The sequence below is a fragment of the Bidens hawaiensis genome, unplaced genomic scaffold (assembly GCF_021521415.1).
Source record: "Bidens hawaiensis isolate Kalapana, Puna unplaced genomic scaffold, B.hawaiensis_p1.1 tig00000780_1, whole genome shotgun sequence".
Lineage (NCBI taxonomy): Eukaryota > Viridiplantae > Streptophyta > Magnoliopsida > Asterales > Asteraceae > Bidens > Bidens hawaiensis.
In genome coordinates this window covers 1,330,143-1,352,223 of record NW_027491045.1, presented here as the reverse complement: position 1 = coordinate 1,352,223, position 22,081 = coordinate 1,330,143, and the positions used below count along the sequence as shown (strand labels likewise).

The 22,081-nt window shown below is 35.3% G+C and overlaps 1 protein-coding gene across 1 annotated transcript; it reads left to right on the top strand.

The window, feature by feature from the left end:
* The first annotated feature begins 16,095 nt into the window (after positions 1–16,095).
* Positions 16,096–16,550, top strand: LOC143535442 (B3 domain-containing protein At2g36080-like). The gene has a single exon (XM_077029695.1). It carries the CDS (start codon positions 16,116–16,118, stop codon positions 16,548–16,550), a length of 435 nt encoding a protein of 144 aa, XP_076885810.1. The 5' UTR covers positions 16,096–16,115.
* Positions 16,551–22,081: the final 5,531 nt, after the last annotated feature.

Below are 22,081 nucleotides of genomic sequence, written 5' to 3'. Positions count from 1 at the left end.
AAGACTTAGTAGGATAATTAGATGGGATTGGATATGGACCAAAAGGAAATATGGGCCTTTGGTCCATGGGCTTGAGGGAGTCTAAATACCCCCTTAAACTCCAATCCTTTCCATTCCATCCATTTATCCATCCTAATCTCTACACACACCCAAAACACGCACGACCCGAACCAAGATCCAAAGGCGAGGACCCGAGCTTGTTGGTGCTAGATCGTCGTGACGAACCAAAGCAACAAGACCAGCTCGTGTTCGTAGTTCGACTCATTTACGGTACGTTTATATCGAGAACTTGTTCGTTTAGGTTTGGATTAGTATAGAAATGATAGATCTGTGTTTGTATGGTAAAAACGAATCCAACAAAGCTAAACTTACTGAAAATGGTTATGATTTGATGGGTTAATCGATTGATAAAAAGAACCCGTAACCTATATGCCTAAATCGCACCCTTTAAACATCGATGTTAGGTCGATTTGATGGTTGGGGTTTGTAGGCGCTGGTCAGACGATTCCGTGGATACCTAAATCGAGTTATTTGGTTAAGAAACGAAGGATTTAAGAGCGAACAGTACCTGCAGCTGATGAACTTCGCCTGCAAGCTAAGTTCGCCTGATGAACTTCGCCTGCAAAGCTAAGTTCGCCTGATGACAACTTCGCCTAAAGCTAAGTTCGCCTGATGACAACTTCGCCTAAAGCTAAGTTCGCCTGATGACAACTTCGCCTAAAGCTAAGTTCGCCTAAGGTTTAACTTCGCCTAAAGCTAAGTTCGCCTAAGGTTTAACTTCGCCTAAAGTTAAGTTCGCTTAGAAAATAAATTAAAAACATAATGGAAAATGTGTTAAGACAGTTAATGTAAATAAAATTTTTCCAAACTGACCTGGCAGCTCGACCCCAGCCAGGGGCTCTGCCCCTTGGACCCTGCTAGGGGCTGCCGCCCCTAGACCCCGCTGCCAGGGGCGCTGCCCCCGGACCCCCGTTCGTTGTGGGTAGTAGTTAAGACTAGAAAGATGATATGAGTAGTGATAGTTAATTGATACGTATACTTGTTATACAGTCAGCCGTACACAACTGAAGAAAGGGATTACGATTAACGGTGAACGTAACCGTGTTCAGGTGAGTTTCTAGCTCCATTTCCTTGTTATGTTTTCGGGGCTGTGTGCATACTCGATGTGAAGTGTGAATACACTTACCTTAAGTGGTAAGTGTATGCTATAGATGTTATACGAGGTAGCTATTATATAATACTTGTTGGTGCGTGAACGATCTTCGGATATTGCACGCATCGCCAAGGATAGTGATTGCCAAGTGGTTATTAGTGTGTATGAATGCTATGATGTGACTTGCTTATTATGTAAATGATACGAAGCGTGTTGTAGACAAGTAGAGGTAGAGCGTGTTAGAAGTGGCAAGAGTGTAGTAAAAGTGTTAGTGGCATGACGATAGTACGTGGTAGGGTAAGCCTATACGTGACTACGTCATTAAAGTGGCAAAGTGGCAAAGTGGCATAACGTTATACGTTATTAAAGTGGCAAAGTGGCATAACGTTATACGTTATTAAAGTGGCAAAGTGGCAAGGTAGTAGGTGTAAATAAGAGGCTAAGTGGTAAGGTAAGCAGGTTAGATAGTGGACTACGTGTCTTCGGATACGTATATGATGCATGTAGTGGTTGTATGATAAGTTGCTTGATTAACTAGAACTCACTCAGCGTAGCTAACTTTTAGTATGCACGCAGGTGATCAGACCAAAGAACTAGCATGAGGATGGCACATGGCATGGATTGAACGGCTGGCATCTTAAGATGGAAGAAAAGATGTTTTAAATATAATGATTTGTTTTATAATATCAAAGAATAGATTGAATGTTTTGTAACGAATGCTTCAAGTAAACGTTTCCGCGAAAGTTTTAATGAACTCTGATTTGTAAGAACTGTGTTTATGAGTAAATCCGACGCTAAAGTAAGGCTACCGGGTTCGGGGCCTTACAAATACCCGGTTTTAGAATACATGAATTTACACCCGACCTAAACCCAATACATAGGGTATGGATTTTAGAGACATTACTTGGACCCGAACTCAACCCGGGTCTATTTTCCAATTCCCGGTCATACTCGAACTCAGGTCCATACCCGGAACCGGGTATTAGAAAAACCTAATTTGTGCGCCTCTACTTACGGTAATAAACTAGGGGTTTAATCGTCTTGGGTTGATGTTGATGAGTTTCGAGTTATGGGTCGAGATATTTAACCCCGAACACTATTTGTATTTTTACTTGTGTCAAAACCCGGTCAAGCTTAAAATCATGTAACATTGTAACCCGAATATGGCTCGTTTATTTATTTTGTAGTGTTAATTGGGTTGTTGAGTTGTCAAAATTGGTTTAAATGAGCTAGCAGGTTGGCATGTTTAACAATGTTGGTTAAACAAGTCAGCTTGAACACATACCATTTAATTAAATAAGTTAGTCTAAACATAAACCGTTTGATTAAGCAAGAGAAGTAGAACATGAACCATTTAATTAAACATGCAAACTTGATACATGTGTCGTTTTATTAAGCACATCAATTGGAACACAAATGGTTTAATTTTTAATCAAACATGTCAATCTAAACATGAGTCGTTTAACTAGACAGGTCAACCAAACACAATTTTTTTTTATTAAACTACTTAGATTTGACAAACCAAATCTAAATTATTTTCTTGCCGTGTCAAAAATTGATGCCCCGACCTTACTCTTTTAAGTTTGAACGCGCAAAGCATTCAAATTGGTTCAATTGTAATTTTACAAATTTATTTGAAAACTGCAAATAATATCATAGTTAAAAAAAATCACAATACCAAATATATTTATTTTCAAATTTACGATCTTTATATTCTTCCTTTTAAACTTACATTAGGATATGGATACAAAAGCTTACCATCTCTATATTCTTTTTATTTATTTTAAACTTACAATATGATATGGACACAAAAGCTATATTAATTTTATTCAATAAAATAGGTAAATATGACTTTAAATATTTTGAATGGGTATATTTAATACTAAGTTTTAATGAAACAGTATCAAATACATTTTATTCTTAACATGAAAACAGTGAGAACCAATTTGCTGTTATCATTAGGTTTATTTTTATAGGTGTTTGATGTTATTTTTTGTACGTATTTGCTAGTTTTCGATTAAGAGACGTTATAACTATTTGCTGATTTATATTTTGTTGTTATTATTAGATTTTTTCTTTTGCTGTTAGAAGTATTTGTTGGTATTTGCTGTTATTATTTTGCTTTTAATTTTGATTCTTTTGTTGTAATTTTTAGGTTTTTTCTTTGTTATTATAAATCATTGTTTATGTAGATTGGTATTGTGGTTAGTATTGTTTCTTACGTTCTCATTTTTTTATAAATTAGTATTATTTCTTACGTTCTTATGTTAAAATTAAAATGTACATAAACCTACCCCAAGTTTTAATATGACAAATATTATTAATACCTAAATTTGGAGGATTATACATGAAAATGTGACTTTATATTATTTCTAAAACCATTTGTTTCCTTTTATATTTATAAACTAAGCATTATTGTTTATAATGTTATAAATATATAATATTGTGGTTATCAATACCTAATATAGACTAGTTTTCTCTCCAAGTTTTCCTACCATATATATACATCTCATGTACTTCTTTGTAAAAAAACACATATATTAATGAAATCTCCATCTTTCTCCCTACATCTCTTTCTCACATGTTTGGCTATTAGGCTTGTTTCACAACACGTTTTCAGCACGAGTTGCTTTTGGAACTTAATTGCTTTATCACAAGGTATGCTGGTATTGTCTAATTTATTTATCATTGGTCTTTATTCCCTAAAACATAATCCATATTAAGATGCATACAATATTGGGTTAAAAGGTGATTTATATTTATCGTTTGAATAGAATCATGAAACTGTGAACATCATCATTATATTTGAAAAATAGTATTTCTTTTTCAGCCCAATAAAAAGATAGACTCACATCTGAAAAGATTTTAAAATATTGTTTTTTTACTTCCATGCTCACTAAATTCTTTTTGCTATGAAAAAGGAAATAGTTTTCTGATCACCGTATTAACCAAAGAAGACGAACACAAATGGTATTCTTGGTTTTGTGTTTCTTGTAGTTGGTGGGCAGAACCACCCAAATCCAAGAAAACCTCCGGAGACATGTACTATGTATTTTAAAACAAGCAATGCACATAAATATGGTTTTGTAATCGTTTGAAAATCCTTCCTTTAATTAGCCTCTAAATTAACGAATTTTTTTTAGAAAAATAAATAAAACCTTGATTAATAGTTATTATTCTCCCACGTCATTTAAATTTGATCTTATAATTTATTAAATTAAATAAAGAGCATTATGTGAAGTGATGATTACAATTTCTTTAGTTATATTTTCTTTGTTGATTATAAGAATCACATCTTCATGCATTATAAAAGTTTGAAGCATTTAATTAAAAATTGTGTATTCTTTTGTTTAGAATTTGTAACTCTGAATTTGGATTTGATTTTTATATATAGTTAATTAATTTTCAAGTATGAATTTCATATACATGCATATATACCATAAGTTATTATTCAAGATGTATAATTTAAATGTGCCTTTCATCAGATATCAGTTTTGTTCATTACGGAACAAAATATTTTTAAAATTAAGTCATATTCTTGGTGTTGATAAAATCGAGAATGAAGTTTAACGGTTATTATTAATTTTTTTTTTATCTCTAATGCAATTTTGTTTAAAAACATTATGATACATATTACTTTTATGATGGTATTGCATGCTAATTTCACATGAAAAGGTTAAATGCATTTTAATTCGATTACCATAAATGTCATTTTGTTTCAGTAATACAAGCAACAATCTTTATACGCTAAATCATAAATAAATAAAAGTATATTTTGCTTGGTTAATTGGGTTGTTATAAGAAAGGTATATAATCATTAATTTGAGTTTTGGATTGGAACAAATTTACTTGATGCTTTCCTTTTTGGTGTTTGTGTACTGAAAAACAGGTTTGTACAAAACTTATTCCATACATCATGACTCTTTTATGTTTTTTTATGAGTATGAAATAAAATACTGTAAATTAGATAAGTTTGTTAAGATATATTGGTAGAAGTTATATGATAATGAAAGTGATCTGACCTTTTTACTACAAACACAAAATGTACATACCTTTGATTGTGTAATTGATGAACCATACATGCTATAGCATAAAACGTTATTATTGTTTGTTTTATTTGATGAAACTATAATGCATACTATAATTATAATTTCTTATATAACATAATTTGTGTTTTTGATATACATTGTTTTTAAGATGTTATAGTTTATTAAAAAACAATAGAAAATCTAAAGTTGTGCTTTATTTACCACTATCATGAAGTATTATAATCATATTTGGATTATAGTAAAAGATTCACTTACTTATTTACAATAATATGACACTTGAAGCGTCATTTTACTTAAATCTCATTATTGAAGGTTATAAAAAATTAGCGTGATAAATCATACATGACTCATTCATGTAATTACTTCTCAATACTTATTATATGAAGAGAAGATTATTTACCAGGAAAAACTGGATAACACAACTTTTATTTGTCACGCCTCATTTATGTTCCAGGTATATCAATATCATCAAAAGAATATAAAACGATGGTTATAAGAATGAGATCGACCATCGAAATTGTAATGATGGTCATGCAAATAATGAGAGCGACCACCACATGTGGCAAAGAGATTGATCATATATGAGAACAAAATCTGGAAATACAAAAGTGAAATCACATGATCGTTTGAAATGATAACACAATGTTCACTCATATTTACTATCTTGTACTAAAGAACCGAAAGTTTTTCGTGATAATTGAACATGCAAAGTTTGCTCTCAAGTGAAATTGCTTATTGCCAACAAAAGTAGGGTGAGAATCCCTAAATATTCGGGAAATTTTAAAGGATATGAACATCCCAACATGATACCATTTAGTTTTTTTTTCTTAAATCGATGCATCGTCTAAATGGTTATCAATTTCACAACCTGAAGTTTGTGAGAATTTGGCTTAGCTAATGAAATAGCGGGCATATTATTCCAAATTATGATAATTGTTTGGTAATAAGAATTAACTTAATGATCATTGGAAAAATGTTGAACTTCATATAGAGTATGTTCTTACACGAATTGTTTTTGTTGAAGACGATTATTCAACGTCTATAACTGGTTGCGAAGCCAGTGGTCACGAGAACAAAGGTTCATGTTTGTATTTGAGTACATATTCACATCAAGCCAACAAGTTATGATACTTCCTCCCCATTGCAATTGGTTTTTTGTCAGTAACCAAATATTTCTCTTCTAATATTTCGTGTGTGTTATATACTGAAATTTATCCACCACAAGACACAAAGATGAGACCACAAAGGAAGTTGGGAATATATGTCGGTATTAAATATTATACATGATTAAATACTTAGAGCCATTAATGAATCGATGTTCTTTCATCAGGGGGAGATATAAGGCAGTTGGAAAATGAATTTAGTTGGAATGATTTATCATTGATCCTCAAACTAAATTATATGAACTAAAAGTTCAAAGGATAATTCATGTATAAAGATTAACGAATCAATTACCAGACGATTCACTGACCAAAAGAGAGTGTCTAGATAAGACACCTATACGAACTGCTAATGCTCCAATTAGTAAATGTCCCAGAAGGACAAACGCTTATTGATAATAGTCTATAGCACACCTAAAGCGTGGTAGACTAGTCGATTCCAAACGTAAAATTTCCTCAAAAAAATGGAGCAAGTAATTAAGATGGTCAAGTCGAGGTACAATAAAAATGTCTCTTGAAAGACATTGGACATGATGGTTCAAAAAGAACCTTAGGTACCTAAAAATAATGAGCTCTCAATAAATTATATTATATCATGTCTACAAAAATATATGGAATCAAAATAAAGTCGATGTCGCTATACTTTTATATATATAATTAGTGCTTGAAATGATGATGATGATGATGAGGATCAAGATTTTAAATCTGCCTATGAAAAATGATTGGCCAAAGTGGAAAGACGCAAATAGGGCAGAGTTGAATTCTCTAAATAACAAGAAAGTTTGTTGGACCAGCAGTCCGTACAACTAAAGTTGTAAAATGTGTTAGATACAAACGGGTCTTGTTTATGAGTTATGAAAATTCATCGAGTGATATATAAGGCAAAAATGATGGCACAAGGATTTTGCAAAGACCCATGATTAAATATGAGGAGACACATTCTCCAATGGTGGAAGCAATTATTTTCCGATAACTAAACAGTCTGGTAATATAAAGAGAGAATTGATATGCGTCCAATAAGTATTGTTATTCGGTTGATACTGAGAGTTTACAAGAAAATCTATGAAGGATTTGAATTATCAAATCATGTAAAGTAAGTTCTCGAGAACATAATGATTGTTGTGTATAGAGTCAATACTTTACGATTATTGAATATGTTGAACATGAATGGAACTCCTGTAGAGTTTCCTAAGGTAATTGAATACGTGAAAGATCAATTGATTATGTGTATCAATAAGCATACATATAGAAGAGAATGCACGTGATGAGTACAATATCTCAATAAACAATGAAATTGTACAATATGGATTTTTGATACAAAAATGATGTGTTAATGAGCAAGTTTATGCAACAAAAATCCTAGAAAAGTGAATATACGTGCATAATTTGTCAAGTTGGAAAGACGTTCATGATAGATTGGAAAATGCATAGAGTTATGCTTATTGCGTATGGACTAATATAGTCGGATTGAGCATGGTACAATCAATAATTATTTTGATAAGGAGGGAGATAAGTTGGATGCCATTAGTCACACCTTTATCAAAATTTTACTCTTAAAGGTTCATATAATCACAGTTTACAGTGATGATGTACACATCATCGAGAGAAACTGCAGAACTTTTAGAAGGAGAATTTTTGAAGTACCTTGACACGATGTGATTATTGCTCAACCTGCGGTTTGAGTATATGTGTAATCATATGTTTATCAATCTATCAAAGTACATATGAAAATGTTGAGACAATTTACCAAAGACAAGATTCATTCTTTTAGTACGTTAAATGATGTCCAACAATGCACTCTATATCATTTCCTATCACAATATAAAATATTATGGGTTCAAAAGTATCATAATTAAATGCATATGCACATTAATATTTATTGCTAACTATACAGGATTTCTATATCTTTTATTTATATTTATCAGCGTGTGTATAGCTAGGAGACATTAGAATGTGTTAAAATATATATTTCAGGTATGAAAGATATGTACTTATATTTTACTAACCCATCAAAACAAGTTTGGCTAGTATTGTCGATGCAGAAAAACACAACAGGGTTATCAATACAGTGGTATATGTTTACGAGATGATGCAATAGAAGTTTTCAAATGAAGATCATGAAACGTTATTCAACCGAAGGATTCGCAAGTCAATGGCTGAAGATGCAAATGATTGACTACAAAAGTTTTGGACAACTTTCATAGAAGATCAATATTTACCTTTTTAACGGATATATAAATCAGGGAGAGATAATACGCGTTGCACTCTTTTTCCCTTAGCTACGGTTTTGTCCCACTGGGTTTTCCTAGCAAGGCTTTTAATGAGGCAACATCTTCAAGCGTATTATGTTGATAACCAAGGGGGAGTGTTATAAATATATAATATTGTGGTTATCAATACCTAATATAGATTAGCTTTCTCCCCAAGTTTTCCTACCCTATATATACATCTCATGTACCTCTTTGTAAAAAAACACCTATATTAATGAAATCTCCATCTTTCTCCCTACATCTTTTTCTCACATGTTTGACTACTAGGCTTGTTTCACAACATATAAGTATTATTTTGAACTGAGTAGAATTACTTTTAGGCCATCAACAGTGCATAATTTCAACAACATGCAAGCCTGCATAAATTGGCTCATCACTTCAACCCAAGCCCATGGACATGGTTGATCCCAAAATAATTAACTAGTCATAATGTTATCGACTTGAGGCTGTTTGGATATATAGGTGAGAAAAATCAGATATGAATATGGAGACATGGAATTTTAGTAACAAATGTGATTTTTAGTTAAATTATAGAATTGATGATAGAAAACCAATGTGAATGCTCTAAAATGTAGGTTCTAAATGTGTCAAGCCAAGTTCAAGCTAAGCGTAATATTCATTTGTTTCAAACTAAAATTTTAATGGGCGAGCTTGACTTACGAGTAGGTTCAAGGTTGAACCAGGTCGGGACACACTTGTCTATTACTTATTTATTATTCAAGTATATTTTGTTGTATACATGTATAGTTAGTTATTTACCATATATTTATAAGTATAAATTTTACATATAACATAAACAAATAATATGCAACCATTTTTATCATCATTTTATTATAATAATCATTATGTAAATATCTCTATATGTAATAAATAAAATTAGTTAAATAGCTGATTCATTTAAGCTTGTGGTATGTGAGTGTGGTCAAGCTCAATAAGTGAAACTTGGGCTCAAACTCTTTTATTAAATGAGCTCAAATAGCAACTTGAGTTCGTTTAAGCTCGACTTGCTTCAAAATTTATCAAGTTGATCCCGAGTGGGTTACTAACGTACGGCTTGATTCGTACTTATAAAATAATGTCTTTATTAGCTTGCTTGTGTAGATTTTAATGAAGGGTGTTGAAGCAAATTACAAATGAGATTGATCTTAACATGTGATTACAGGCTTTATTGGTTTCTTTTTGGTCAGTGGATGGTGATGCTTGGTTTCTTTTACTTTTACTTTTCATCATAACATGTGTATTCACTTTCATGGTGGCTAATTTTCATTTGCAATGAAGTGTTCATGTAAGTTGAATGGATCGATTGGACAACTTATCGGATACGTACTCCAGTCCGAAACCACGGGCAAGTAGGCCATTGTGATCAAACACAATCATGTCCTTTGGGACTTTTATGTTTTTGCAGGCAATTTGAGGATGGGATCACTTAGATCTTCTTGATGTACCTAATTTATGGGCCTACACTTCCTTTATGTCATTGTTCTTTTATTGAATTGAATCAAAAGGGCATGCTTTATGTTTTGAGATCACTAAACAATGTCACATTTTGTGATTTTGACTCATTCTTGATGGTTGCTAAAGTACCACCACTAGAAAGAAATGACTAACTTGAGGGACATGAATAAACATTAGTGATGTTGTGGTAGAAGATTGTTGGAAAATTATTGAAGATATGGAGCCTTATTAACTTTAAGAATACATAAATAGACTATAGATTAAATTTAATTTTGGTGAGAGATTATATTGGACCCAAGTGTATTTTTATGTTTTTTTTTATTTCTGGTATTATAACGAACGTAATTGAAATGGTCGAATTCGCACAGACTCACTCACCACCGCAACGCCCATGGTCGACAACGCTCAGGTTTTACCAATTCATTGCCCAACGCCCGGGTGCGACGACGCTCAGGTTTTGCTAACGTCCGGGTACCAACCCCTTTTGTTTTAGTTCAAATGCCGTAACGGACACAACCCAAACTGATCGAATTCACGTCAACTGACCGCCGCAACAACTGTGTAACTATTATGTGTCATGAAAACATTGTACTTTCTTATATTACACACAAAAGAAATTACTGAATATTAAACTCCGTAAGTTTGTCTAAAATATGCACACTTATTGAAAAATTAAAACAATGACGTGTTACTTCGTTAAAAAAATAGTCAATTTTTGATTAGTGGCATTCTAGATGAGCAAAAATGTTGGATAACTTTTTTAATCGTAACAAGTACAAGAATTTTAAGATACCTAAATTGGATTGAGATACTTTTCCATGCAAACATGAAAAACAAAATATTGCTTTTGTGATACTAAGCCTAACTACATATAAATATATAATGTTAATTGTTTAAAATTGCATTCTCCATGAAGAGAACTACATGACGACTATAAAATATCTAAAATAGAAATAAGGTGAATGAAATATCGATCCTTAAAGTTATGTGATTGAATCAAACTTACAAAGGATGAGTTCAGACGCTTGATAAGCTACTTACATGTGTTTTACTCTCACACCTATGCACACGTATATGGTGCAAATTGATCTTGTGCATGTCCGTGACCTATGAACATACACATGTAAAACCAAAACCCCCGACTCGTGCAAGTAGCTCATCTAGCTCTTGTTGAATATTTTAGTGTTATTGGATTAACTTGTCGATCGAGGAAATAACGTTAGAGATTAAACGAGTTAGGTGACGCAGGAGTGCGGGCTTGTTTAACAATAATGTTATTTAGACTTTGTCATTCGGTTTTATACTTGGGCTTAAGTGTAATGTTAAATGGGCTTTTAATTAATTCATTTGGGCTCATAAGGGAATTAGGTTTGGATTAATATATTACTTAATATTTTCATTCCCTGGAGAATGAGATTAATTGATCGAATAGATAGAACAGAGAGACGGTTACTTCTCTCTGGTTCTTCATCATCATATAGAATCATCAAAATCCAATTCCAACTACAGAAAATCCCTGTCTTATCCGATAAATCATTGCTTGTAACCCGCAAATAGGTTTATCTGAAAGTGATTCATGATTCAGAGATTAATCCAAGCAATTGTTCAAGAAATTAATATTGAAATCATGATTACATGTTTGCATCATTGATCGAATTCATTCCCCAGGTACGCAATTGAACAGCTCTTGATATTAGCACATTGTCTAACTATATATTATTCTTCTTTCTCATGTGACTTATTTTTATATAATCTTTATCTAAACTAGTTTTCATTAGTATTATTTTTATCTTATTATAAACTTCATTCTCCAAACTACATCTAAAGTTACAAATTCTTGATATTTTAAAAAGCATTGCTAAGATGAGTAGATGACCTCATAAATCCTCCTAGTAAAGGATATTCTTTTCTACAATAGCGTATGCCTACTCTAATCTTTAAAAAAGAATATGCTTTCAACTAAAGGTTAACAAAATAATATATTTACATTCACTTAGGGCATTTAGCTACTTAAAACAATGACAACTGGGTCAAATATTAGAAAGTAAAGATGTTAGCTTATTGAAAACGCGTTTGGTTATAGGCTTATTGAAAACTTTACTCGATGGTAACATCTTAAAATGGTGTTGTTGACATAAAGAAAAAAAAAAGAAGTCATAAAGCAGCACTTCCAATATCCTGTATTTCTGGAACTAGCAACTTTGGCATGTACGTCATAGATATAAAGTGCTCCACTTATGAAAGTGATAGAAATATGTACGCATAGTAGATATCACAATATCTCATTACTAGTTCTTTTTCTTTTATGTATCAAGTGCTATCTTATATGTTATAATTCTTGTTTGGTTAACCTTCATTATTAGAAGATATTAATTAATAGAGGTTATGAAGACGGTTATGCTATCATATACACACCCACCATTTCAAGTGACGACAAAATTTAAGCGACCTTAAATGGTGGTGATGACATGTAAAATAAAAGAGAAACTTTTTTTAAAAAAAATTAACCACCAACATGGTTTATGTTTAGGGGTGCAAACAAGCCAAACCGAGCCCGAGCTCGACCAGGCTCGAGCTCGGCTCGTTTAACTTACACAGAGCTCGAGCTCGACTCATTTTGAGCTCTATTTTCAAAGCTCGAGCTCAACTCGTGAGTATATTTTCAAGCTCGAGCTCGGCTCATTTACCATTTATAAGTTCTTTTTAAATAATTATTTTTATATATTATTTCTATTATAATTTTATGTATAAAATAATATATATTATTTAGTTATTTTTATTTATTTTTTATAACATTATATATTTTAATTAATAATTATTAAATATATATTTTAAAAAATTATATAAATGGCAGGCTTGTTTAGGCTCGCGAGCCAGCTCGAGCTCGATAAATGAAGCTCGGGGTCGGGCTTGTTTATTAAACGAGCTTACTTTTTGGCTCGGGCTCGAGCTCAAGCTCGATTAAGCTTGGCTTGTTCGAGCTTTTTAACGAGCCGAGCCCGAGTAGCTCACAAGCAACTCGGCTCGTTCGCACCCCTATTTATGTTTATTATGCACATGCAAAACACTAAGCGAAAATAACAAACATATAATGATTGTTGGAAATTTGGTTTGAATACACAAACATAGGATTTATTCTTAACCAAGATCGACCATCATTCTATTTTTATAATTTTTGACACACTTAAAATGACCTCTAAGACTTAAGCCATCTATTTATACAAATGTAAACCATATTAATCTTACTCAAACTAAACAAAAACTTAGCATACTCAAACTCCTAACTTCTAAACATTCAAACAAACTTGATAAACTTACAAATCATTCAAAAACTAAACAGGTAAATCTAAACTTTCAAATTATTCTATCAATGGTGGACTTATCATTTTAACCTCTTTAACTTTCTTTTAACTATGTTCAAGATTAACTTTTAGCAAGGATGACCTAGTTGCAAAGAAATAATATATGAGGGTAGTAACTAAATTTTAAACAAAGAGGAGGGAATGTTATTGTAAGTGGCCAAACTTAAAAGGACCTCCGAGTTACCAGGAAATAGAAAAGACGAGACCTTATCTTTTCTACCTTTTTTTCTTGTAGAAATGATAGAATAAGTTGGTGTATATATTTAATTACAATCCATCAATCAATAATTAACCGTCCATAAATTTTCAACTAAGAAAGACAATTCCTGTGTTCATGAATCCATGATTAGCAGCTTTGTTTACTTTCTAGTTCACACATTTGAGTGACCATAATGTCACACACTCGTGTTACATTTGCTTATTGAATTCCCTATAATTACCTATTTAGCCGTTTATAATCATAGGTCACTGTTTTGTTTAAACTTATCAGGTTAATTGTTCCAACTTCTTATCAGTGAGGTGTCGAGAAACGTATGCCATTTTTATACACGCTTTTCTTTAACTATTGAGACACTGCCAAAAAAACGATATGCAAAATTGACGATAAACTCACACGTGCATGTTACTAAATAGACTTGTTCTCCAAACATATAACGTGTCTTAATATCATCTATTTCTTAGAGTATATACAATGGAAAGCTTCAAAAATGTCTCCACACACCATGCTTATCGGTGTCCGCAACTTCACAAAAAAAGGACTCCAAAACATCCCTTCTCTCATCCCCTCTCACATAATCTCTTTTAGGCGTATTTTAGCAAAAAAAAAAAATCTCCTTTCTTCTCTGCTTCTCATAGTAGTCGCATCTTCTCCCTCTCATTCACATGAGTTCCAAAACGCCAAGAAAACATGCATTGAGATTCTAGAAGGAATAGATCAATAGAGTGGAAGTGTATTTATGGACTATGGTGCATAAAGTCAGCTCTCTTCACATATTTGGCCAAATAATCACTAAAAATATCGGGAAAAAAAATTGTTCCAAAGCTAACCTGATAGATACTAGATTAGGAAGTATAGAAATGAAATCAAAAGTGTAAAGTGTAAACTATATTGAATTGAAGAAGATGATTTCACGGATCTACAATTGGATAGTTAACCATCAAAGTGGTCCAGGGCTATGGCCTTCTCATGCTACTGCAATGAGCCTAACAACTATGTAATATCTCTCCTTACCCCCCTAAATGACTATTGATTATTATTTATAGAAATAGAAATTACACTTACCCACTCCCACAATTACAATATACTATTAAGTAACAAACTAGAATAAGATCTCTATCAATCCCATACAAAAAGAATCGCAATCTTGTTCTGAACGACAAGATTGTAAATAAGATTCTTCTTCTGAGCTTACAAGATCAGAATACTTTTAAAACCAGCAATTAGCTAGAGCTTACAAGATCAGAATACTTTTAAAACCAGCAATTAGCCTAGCTAATTGCATCAAGAGATCAGACGTTTTTTTTTTCTTCAAGTTGTTAGTGATTTCAGCAAGTAAAGCAGTAAAGCTATAGAGTGAATGAGCCAATAAATAATAAATAAACCAAATCAAGAATAGGACACTCTTCACCAAATTGATGTCAACCTTTTGTATTATCATGTCTGGCCACATGCTCCACGACCATATAAAGTAAACTCTTAATTGCACTTCCTTTCTTTTATCAAATCAAACATCTCTAAGTGACAAAGCAAACTATGAGTTGAGATTTCATCATCTCTGTCCCTCTTATTATATGTACTCCAATAATTATTTTAAATGTGTGTACTTTGTAAATGCAATACTTTTATATGTGTGTGTTAATATATAATCTAAAACGCAATCAGACAATGTTAGATGCGTTAGCATGTTCTCTTAGCTTTTTTCTAATTGTTCAAAATAAAATACAAGCTAATCACGGGTTTCTTCTTGTTCCATAAAGCATCTTGTCATAGGTATAATGTGTACTAGAATAGAGGCAGATTCTTAACTTCAACACTAATCTTGTAGTTGTACCTTGGAATCAAGGTGTATGTATAGATTAGAAGATAGGCTTTTGTATACAGCAATTCACTCATACATAATGCTCATTCGTCCCCATGGCTTTTTTTCTTTTCTTTTGATGCATTTCTTTCCACGTTTGTAGGGATATTTATATGTGTGATTTGTTGACGCATTCACACACACACACAATAACAGGTTGAAACAAGAATTGCAAAATATAATGAAAATCATTTTGATTTATTTAATTTATGGGTGAATATATAGATTCACAAGTGAATACACTACAGTTTTATTAGTTATATTTAATTTATTAATGTTTCATTACTAGGTCTTTTTTAGCATATGGCCAGGCTGTATGCTTAAACTAGGTCTCTCTAAGGTTTATATGTTTGGTCTGGGTTCATTCATTATTAGACCATGTGTAGTCATAAAGCTCCACATCCAGGGGTTATGCGCCTCGTGGCGCCCAGTCAGAGTTATGGTTTTGTACAAAAACAGGTTGTAGTCATAACTCTCCACATCCAGGGGTTATGCGCCACGTGGCGCCCAGTCATTATTAATAATATGGATCAATATAACAACCACTCACCCAAAACAACCTCCTCCGACCAAGATTCCAAATAACCCATGTTCGAAAAACCTCTGACTCCATCCGACGTCGGCAAACTCAACCGCCTCGTCATTCCCAAACAACACGCCGAGAAACACTTCCCACTTCCCGGCGTTGACTCCGTTGACCACCAGAAAGGCCTACTCTTAACCTTTGAAGACGAAGCCGGGAAGACGTGGCGGTTCAGGTACTCTTACTGGAACAGCAGTCAAAGCTATGTGTTGACCAAGGGTTGGAGCCGTTACGTTAAGGATAAACGGTTGGATGCCGGTGACGTTGTCTTGTTTGAACGTCACAGGGTTGACGGTGACCGCCTGTTTATTGGGTGGAGACGGCGGCAGGTGCAGGATAGTGCGGCGGCAGCAGCTGGTGATCCCGTTACCACCCCATTTTTCCGGCGATCCCGTTACCACCCACCACCACCACCATTTTTCTCCTTCTCGGATCTGTAACTCACCCACCACCACCATAACAACAAGACCCACCCACCCAACGGCTATTTTTTTTTATTTGTGTGCCAACCCCCGCGTTTTGTATACAACGCAGCCAAAAATCAATTTCATATAACGCAGGGGGGCGGTGTACCCCCCGCGTTTTCGTCCTCCACGTTGGTGGCAACGTTGCCACTACGGGTGGTCTTATATGTTATCAGATTTAAGTCTCCAGATACGACACGTGTTGGATAAATGTTAGCAAAAAATGTTTTTAAAAATGAGTTTGCTAATTTTAAACATTAATAATTATATTTATATTTGCGTATTATAAATAATTATTTACGGGTTTGTTATCCTTTATGTGAGAGCATCACAACGAGCCAAACCACGTCCAAAACCGAGCTAAGATGAATGATATATCGAAGCTTAAAGATGAGTGGTTGGAGAACCAAAACAATTGTGTAACCGACGGGAGTTACAGATTGAATTCAAAATTATAATAAAAAGCATTAAAGGCGTTTAATGCAATTTAATTTTCAGTTTTGAGTCAATCCTAGCTCCACTATAAATACCAAGGCAAGGCTTGGGTTTGAGAGACACCATTTTGCAACTTGAAGAGCTTGCAAATTCTCCAACATTTCTTCATCTTCTCCAACACAACCAAGAAGGTACGAACCGATCCAATTCGGGTGCATAGTCAACTCCGGCAGTACATACTGCTCCGGCTGTTGTACCCTGGGAAACAAAACGAGGAGAGACTCGGAATTTGTTTTAAGGGCCCCGTGTTCAACACGATCCTCGGTCACCAACTTCTACTTCTACCCGATTCTTTGTACTTTGATTTATTTCAATTGTAATTGTACTGTAATTTAATGCTTTCTAGATAGGTGTTTTTTGTTCGTTTTTTGTTCATTTTTTGTATTGTAATCGTATTAAAAGTATTTTATTTATTTTATACCGAACGGTTCCTACAATCTTAAAACAATTTTTTTAAAACACCGTTCGGTCTAAAAAATATTTTTTTCGATTTTATTCAAAGGAGTACTTTGGTAAACCCGAAATCCGGTTACAATTAAGTTTATTCTTTTCAAGGAAAACTCATCGTTGGTCCCTTCAAAGTTGGACTTAAAACACCTTAGTTTCAGTAATTCAAGAATTGTAATAAAAGTTTTGAGTAACTATTAAAGTGGGAGCGTCCACTATAAATTTTCTTTATTATTAACTGGGCGAAGTTTATTTTCTCAGGAAAAATGGCAACACCGTCAAGCTAAACCGTTACCGGTATCCCTTTGAACATCGTGTGACATCTGCCCCGATCCGACCCGACCCAGGTACCCGTTTCTCTGACCCGATCTCTTTCTTTTATGATTTAATATTTATTTATACTTATATTTTACTTTTAATAATAATAATATATTTTCCTTCCCGCCTCTTTCTCTCTCTTTCTTTCCGCCGTCCCGTCCCTCTCCTCTCTTTCCGCCTTCTTTTCCCTCTTGTCGCCGTCCCGCCCTTACGCCTTGTTTCCCTCTTTTTCTTCTAACTCTTTGCTTGTCCTTTGTTCCTTCCCGCCTAAGGTTGTCTGCGCAGCTCCACGCGCCAGACCCCTTACAAGGAATCCTGCGTGAAGACCACCTGTTTCAGCGATACGCGAGACGAACTCTTCTCGCAGCGCGCTAAGAATTGTAATTCTTCTCGCAGCGCGCTAAGAACGGTAGTTCTTCCCGCGACGCGCTAAGGATTTGTAGTTCTTCTCGCAGCGCGCTAAGAATCGTAGTTCATCCCTCGACGCGCGAAGAATTATAGTTCTTCCCGCGGCGCGCTAAGAAATGTGATTCTTCCCGCGGCGCGCTTAGAAATGTAGTTCTTCCCGCGACGCGTTAAGGTTGGTTCTGTCTGCCTTCGCGCTCGCGCTCTCTTGACCTTCTGTGTCTGCCTTCGCGCTCGAGCTTTCTCGCGCTAAACCCTTTGAGTTTTCTTCTGTTTAATCTAGCCGTTGCTTTTGTGTTGTCTTATCTTTTGTGCTGTTGACCTAATCTGCTTTATGTCTGAAAAGTTACTTTCGGCGCAGCATGCGCACCAACCCCATTGGTTGGCAGAAAAAGTGACTGACATTATCTTTGGAAATCTGCTTTTTCCATGCTTTGACCAGTACCTTTTTCTGAACCGCCCATGCCTTTTTACTGTTCCCTGTCAGCCTTTTTCTCTTTTTCCCTGCTGCCATATCTTTTGATATCTTTTGCTTTTGGAATCTTTTACTTTTTGAGATCTTTTCCCCTTTTTCTAGGGATTGTGTTCCCTAGGGTTTCTCTATAAATAATAGTATTATTTTTCCTAACACTACACACACAAAGCACTTAATCTCTCCTGTTCTCCTTGCTCTCTCTGCCGCCTCCCTCTCTGCCTCCGTCTTCCTCCCTGTTCTGTCCTGCTTTTCCGGTAATATATATATTATATATAATAATTTAATTATGCTAACTTATAATCAAGACTTAAAACAGATCGTTAAAACAATAATCTTTAATTATAGGTTAACTTGTGCTTGTTTAAAGTTGGTTCTTGCTTTATCTTACACCGCATCGTTTATCAAGTGAGTAATCTCGTACCTAATCCCTTTTTGCTTTTAATGTTTTGGGATGTTCATGTGTTCATACAAACTTAGAGTCTTAAACTTGTTTATGAGCTTTAGTCGCGCAGTATCCCATGTGTTGAGGACGTTTACTTGGCTGTTTATTTGTATGTGTGTATCATTAACCGCTTTGTTCGGCCTATTCCGCAGTTTTCATGGATCCATTAGATGAACACGGGAGACCTATCGTTTACGGTTTTCTTTGTTTACACTTGCACAGATGTTTTCTCGTTTTTGTGCTCAATTGGGAGCACGGATTGAACTATGAACTATGAGCTATGATCTATCTAGGCTTGATCACAATCTGATTGCACCCTTGTTAAACACCAGACATACACGTGTTGCGCGCAGATTTATTGTTATCTATGTATTGTATTAAACTTGATTTCTCACCAACACGCAAGTGTTTGACGTTTATTTTAACACATGTTCAGGTTTGCAGTAGCTGTTTTGGAGCTTGTGGACACATAGGACGTTTTTACTTTTGGACCTAGATTAAAATGTATCAAGACAAGTTATTGCTGTTCGAATATTATGATTTATAATATATTGATTTATGTTGGTTTATTTATATCTTGTGTTTACGTTGCGCGTGCGTGAATGAATATATTTATTAAATATTGACACCCAAATAGTGTCACGGGTAATGAAACAATATGTGGCGCCCCGATGTATAATCCGCCTTTGGTCGGGGTGTTACAGGTTGGTATCAGAGCTCGTTGACTTTAGGATAGGTGGTTAGACGTAACGGCCTAGAATACCTAAGAGTCCCTTCTCGCGCATGAGAGAAATCTCATGTTTGCGCGCTTATTGTTAATTACTCGTTATTTATGAATATGCTCGCGCTTGCGCAGTATATGATTTTATGTTTTATTCCGCGATATTTCGATTTTTGTTGAATTTCGATTTTTATTGATTTTTCTTACATATTCGTTTGTTGGGTTTGAAAATCCGAAAAGTCATGGTGATACATGAATAGTTGATTTTCAATTTCCATTTACGATTATGTTCTGAGGTTGGAGACTTGAAAAGTCATGGTGATACATGAATTGTCAACCTCCCATACTCATTTTCTTGTATATTTTATATTGAAGATTGAAAAGTCATGGTGATACATGAATCGTCAATCTCCAATACTTGTTTGCTCGTATATTTTAAATTGGGAATTCGGAAAGTCATGGTGATACATGAATTGTCGATTCTTGATTCGAAATTGTTACCTTTATTAAGTCTGCATTTAGGGTCATTTATTTTACTTTAACTTTGGACAGTAACTGACTCCGTGAAACCAAGCTTTTCGAGGTTATACTTTGCGCTAAAACCAAGATATTAACTAAAAATTAAAACTTTTATAGAATGCCTCCGCTATCTCGCCGATTTCAGAGAAGAGAAGCCTCGCGCATGCGTAGACAGCAACGTTCCCAGGAAATGGCCGCCGCGATAGCCCAAGCCTTGAGCCAAAACAATACCTCCAGTTATAACATTAAGTCCTTTAACGCGGGTAACCCTCCAAAGTTCACAGGTCTTGAAGGAGCCACCGTGATGCTCCAATGGCTCGAAAAGATTGAAAACACTTTCCTCCATACCAATGCCCTCATGACAGACGAACCCTATATGCCTCCAGTGTCCTGGAATCCAGAGCGCTTACATGGTGGAATGGAGTAGCCCATGCGCGTGGCGCAGAAGCTGCTTCCAGCATACTCTGGGAGGAATTTAAGGATCTCTTGACGCGAGAATTCTGCCCCCCCAACGAAGTAAAGCGCCTGGAGGAAGAATTTTGGAACCTGAAACAATACAGTGGAGAAGCGCGCGAGTACGCGACGCGCTTCCACGAGCTAAGCTTACTGGTCCCTCACCTTGTTACCCCTTCACGCCGAGCAATCGAGAAATTCCTTGGGGGTCTCCCCATGGAAATTCAAGATTCTGTATGGGCCAGAAACCCAGCAACCCTCTCTGACGCCATCGAGTTGGCCGCTGTGCTCAGCGACAACCATGTCAGAGCAGGAACCCTGTTCCTGCGGGGAGCTGAGAAGACCAAACTCACCATGACTGCCCCTGAACCAACAGAAACCAAACCTGAACCCTCAAACCGTAACAACCTCAAGCGCAGGCGCAAGGCCTATGCGCTTACCAACCCGCCCATTGCCCAGCAACCCATTTATCAACCTCCAGTTTACGCGCCTAACCCACTGTCAGCCTACCCAACACCTCCTGTAGTCCACAACTATGCCTTAACCAATCCAGCACTCCCTGCCCCGCCAACTAAGAAACCTTACACAGGAAATCAACCCTTTTGCCCAACCTGTAGACTTCACCACCCAACCCAAACCCCGTGTCGACAATGTAACCGATGTGGCCGCGTTGGTCACTCTGCCGAATACTGTAGAGTCCCTCCCGCCAACCCAATCGCACCAACACCACCAGTCTACCCGCAGAACCCACAACCAACCTACCAAAACCCACGACCCAGGTCGTGCTATAACTGCGGTGATCCCAGTCATTTCCGGAACGCGTGCCCGAGACTACAAGTGCAAATCACACAAGCGAATCCGATGAACCAGATTTCGAACCAAGTGACGCGTGGACGAGCTTTTAACATAACCGCGCACCAAGCGCAAGCGAATAATGACGTAGTTAATGGTACATTTTTGCTTAACGGATTTTACGCTTCTATACTTTTTGATACTGGCGCCGATCGAAGTTTTATTTCTCGCGCGTTTGAGCAGAAGCTTGCGCGACCGCGCAACGACTTAAAAGAAAATTTTTCAGTTGAATTGGCTAACGGCGAAACTGTTTTAATTAACTCTGTGATTAAGGATTGTACGCTTAACCTTAACGAAAACGATTTTCTGATCGACCTCATCCCCATGCCTCTTGGAAGCTTTGATGTTATCATTGGTATGGACTGGCTTACGCATAATCG

Excerpts from the sequence above, each read along its gene's own strand:
- LOC143535442 (XM_077029695.1), top strand. The coding sequence starts at position 16,116 with ATGTTCGAAAAACCTCTGACTCCATCCGACGTCGGCAAACTCAACCGC.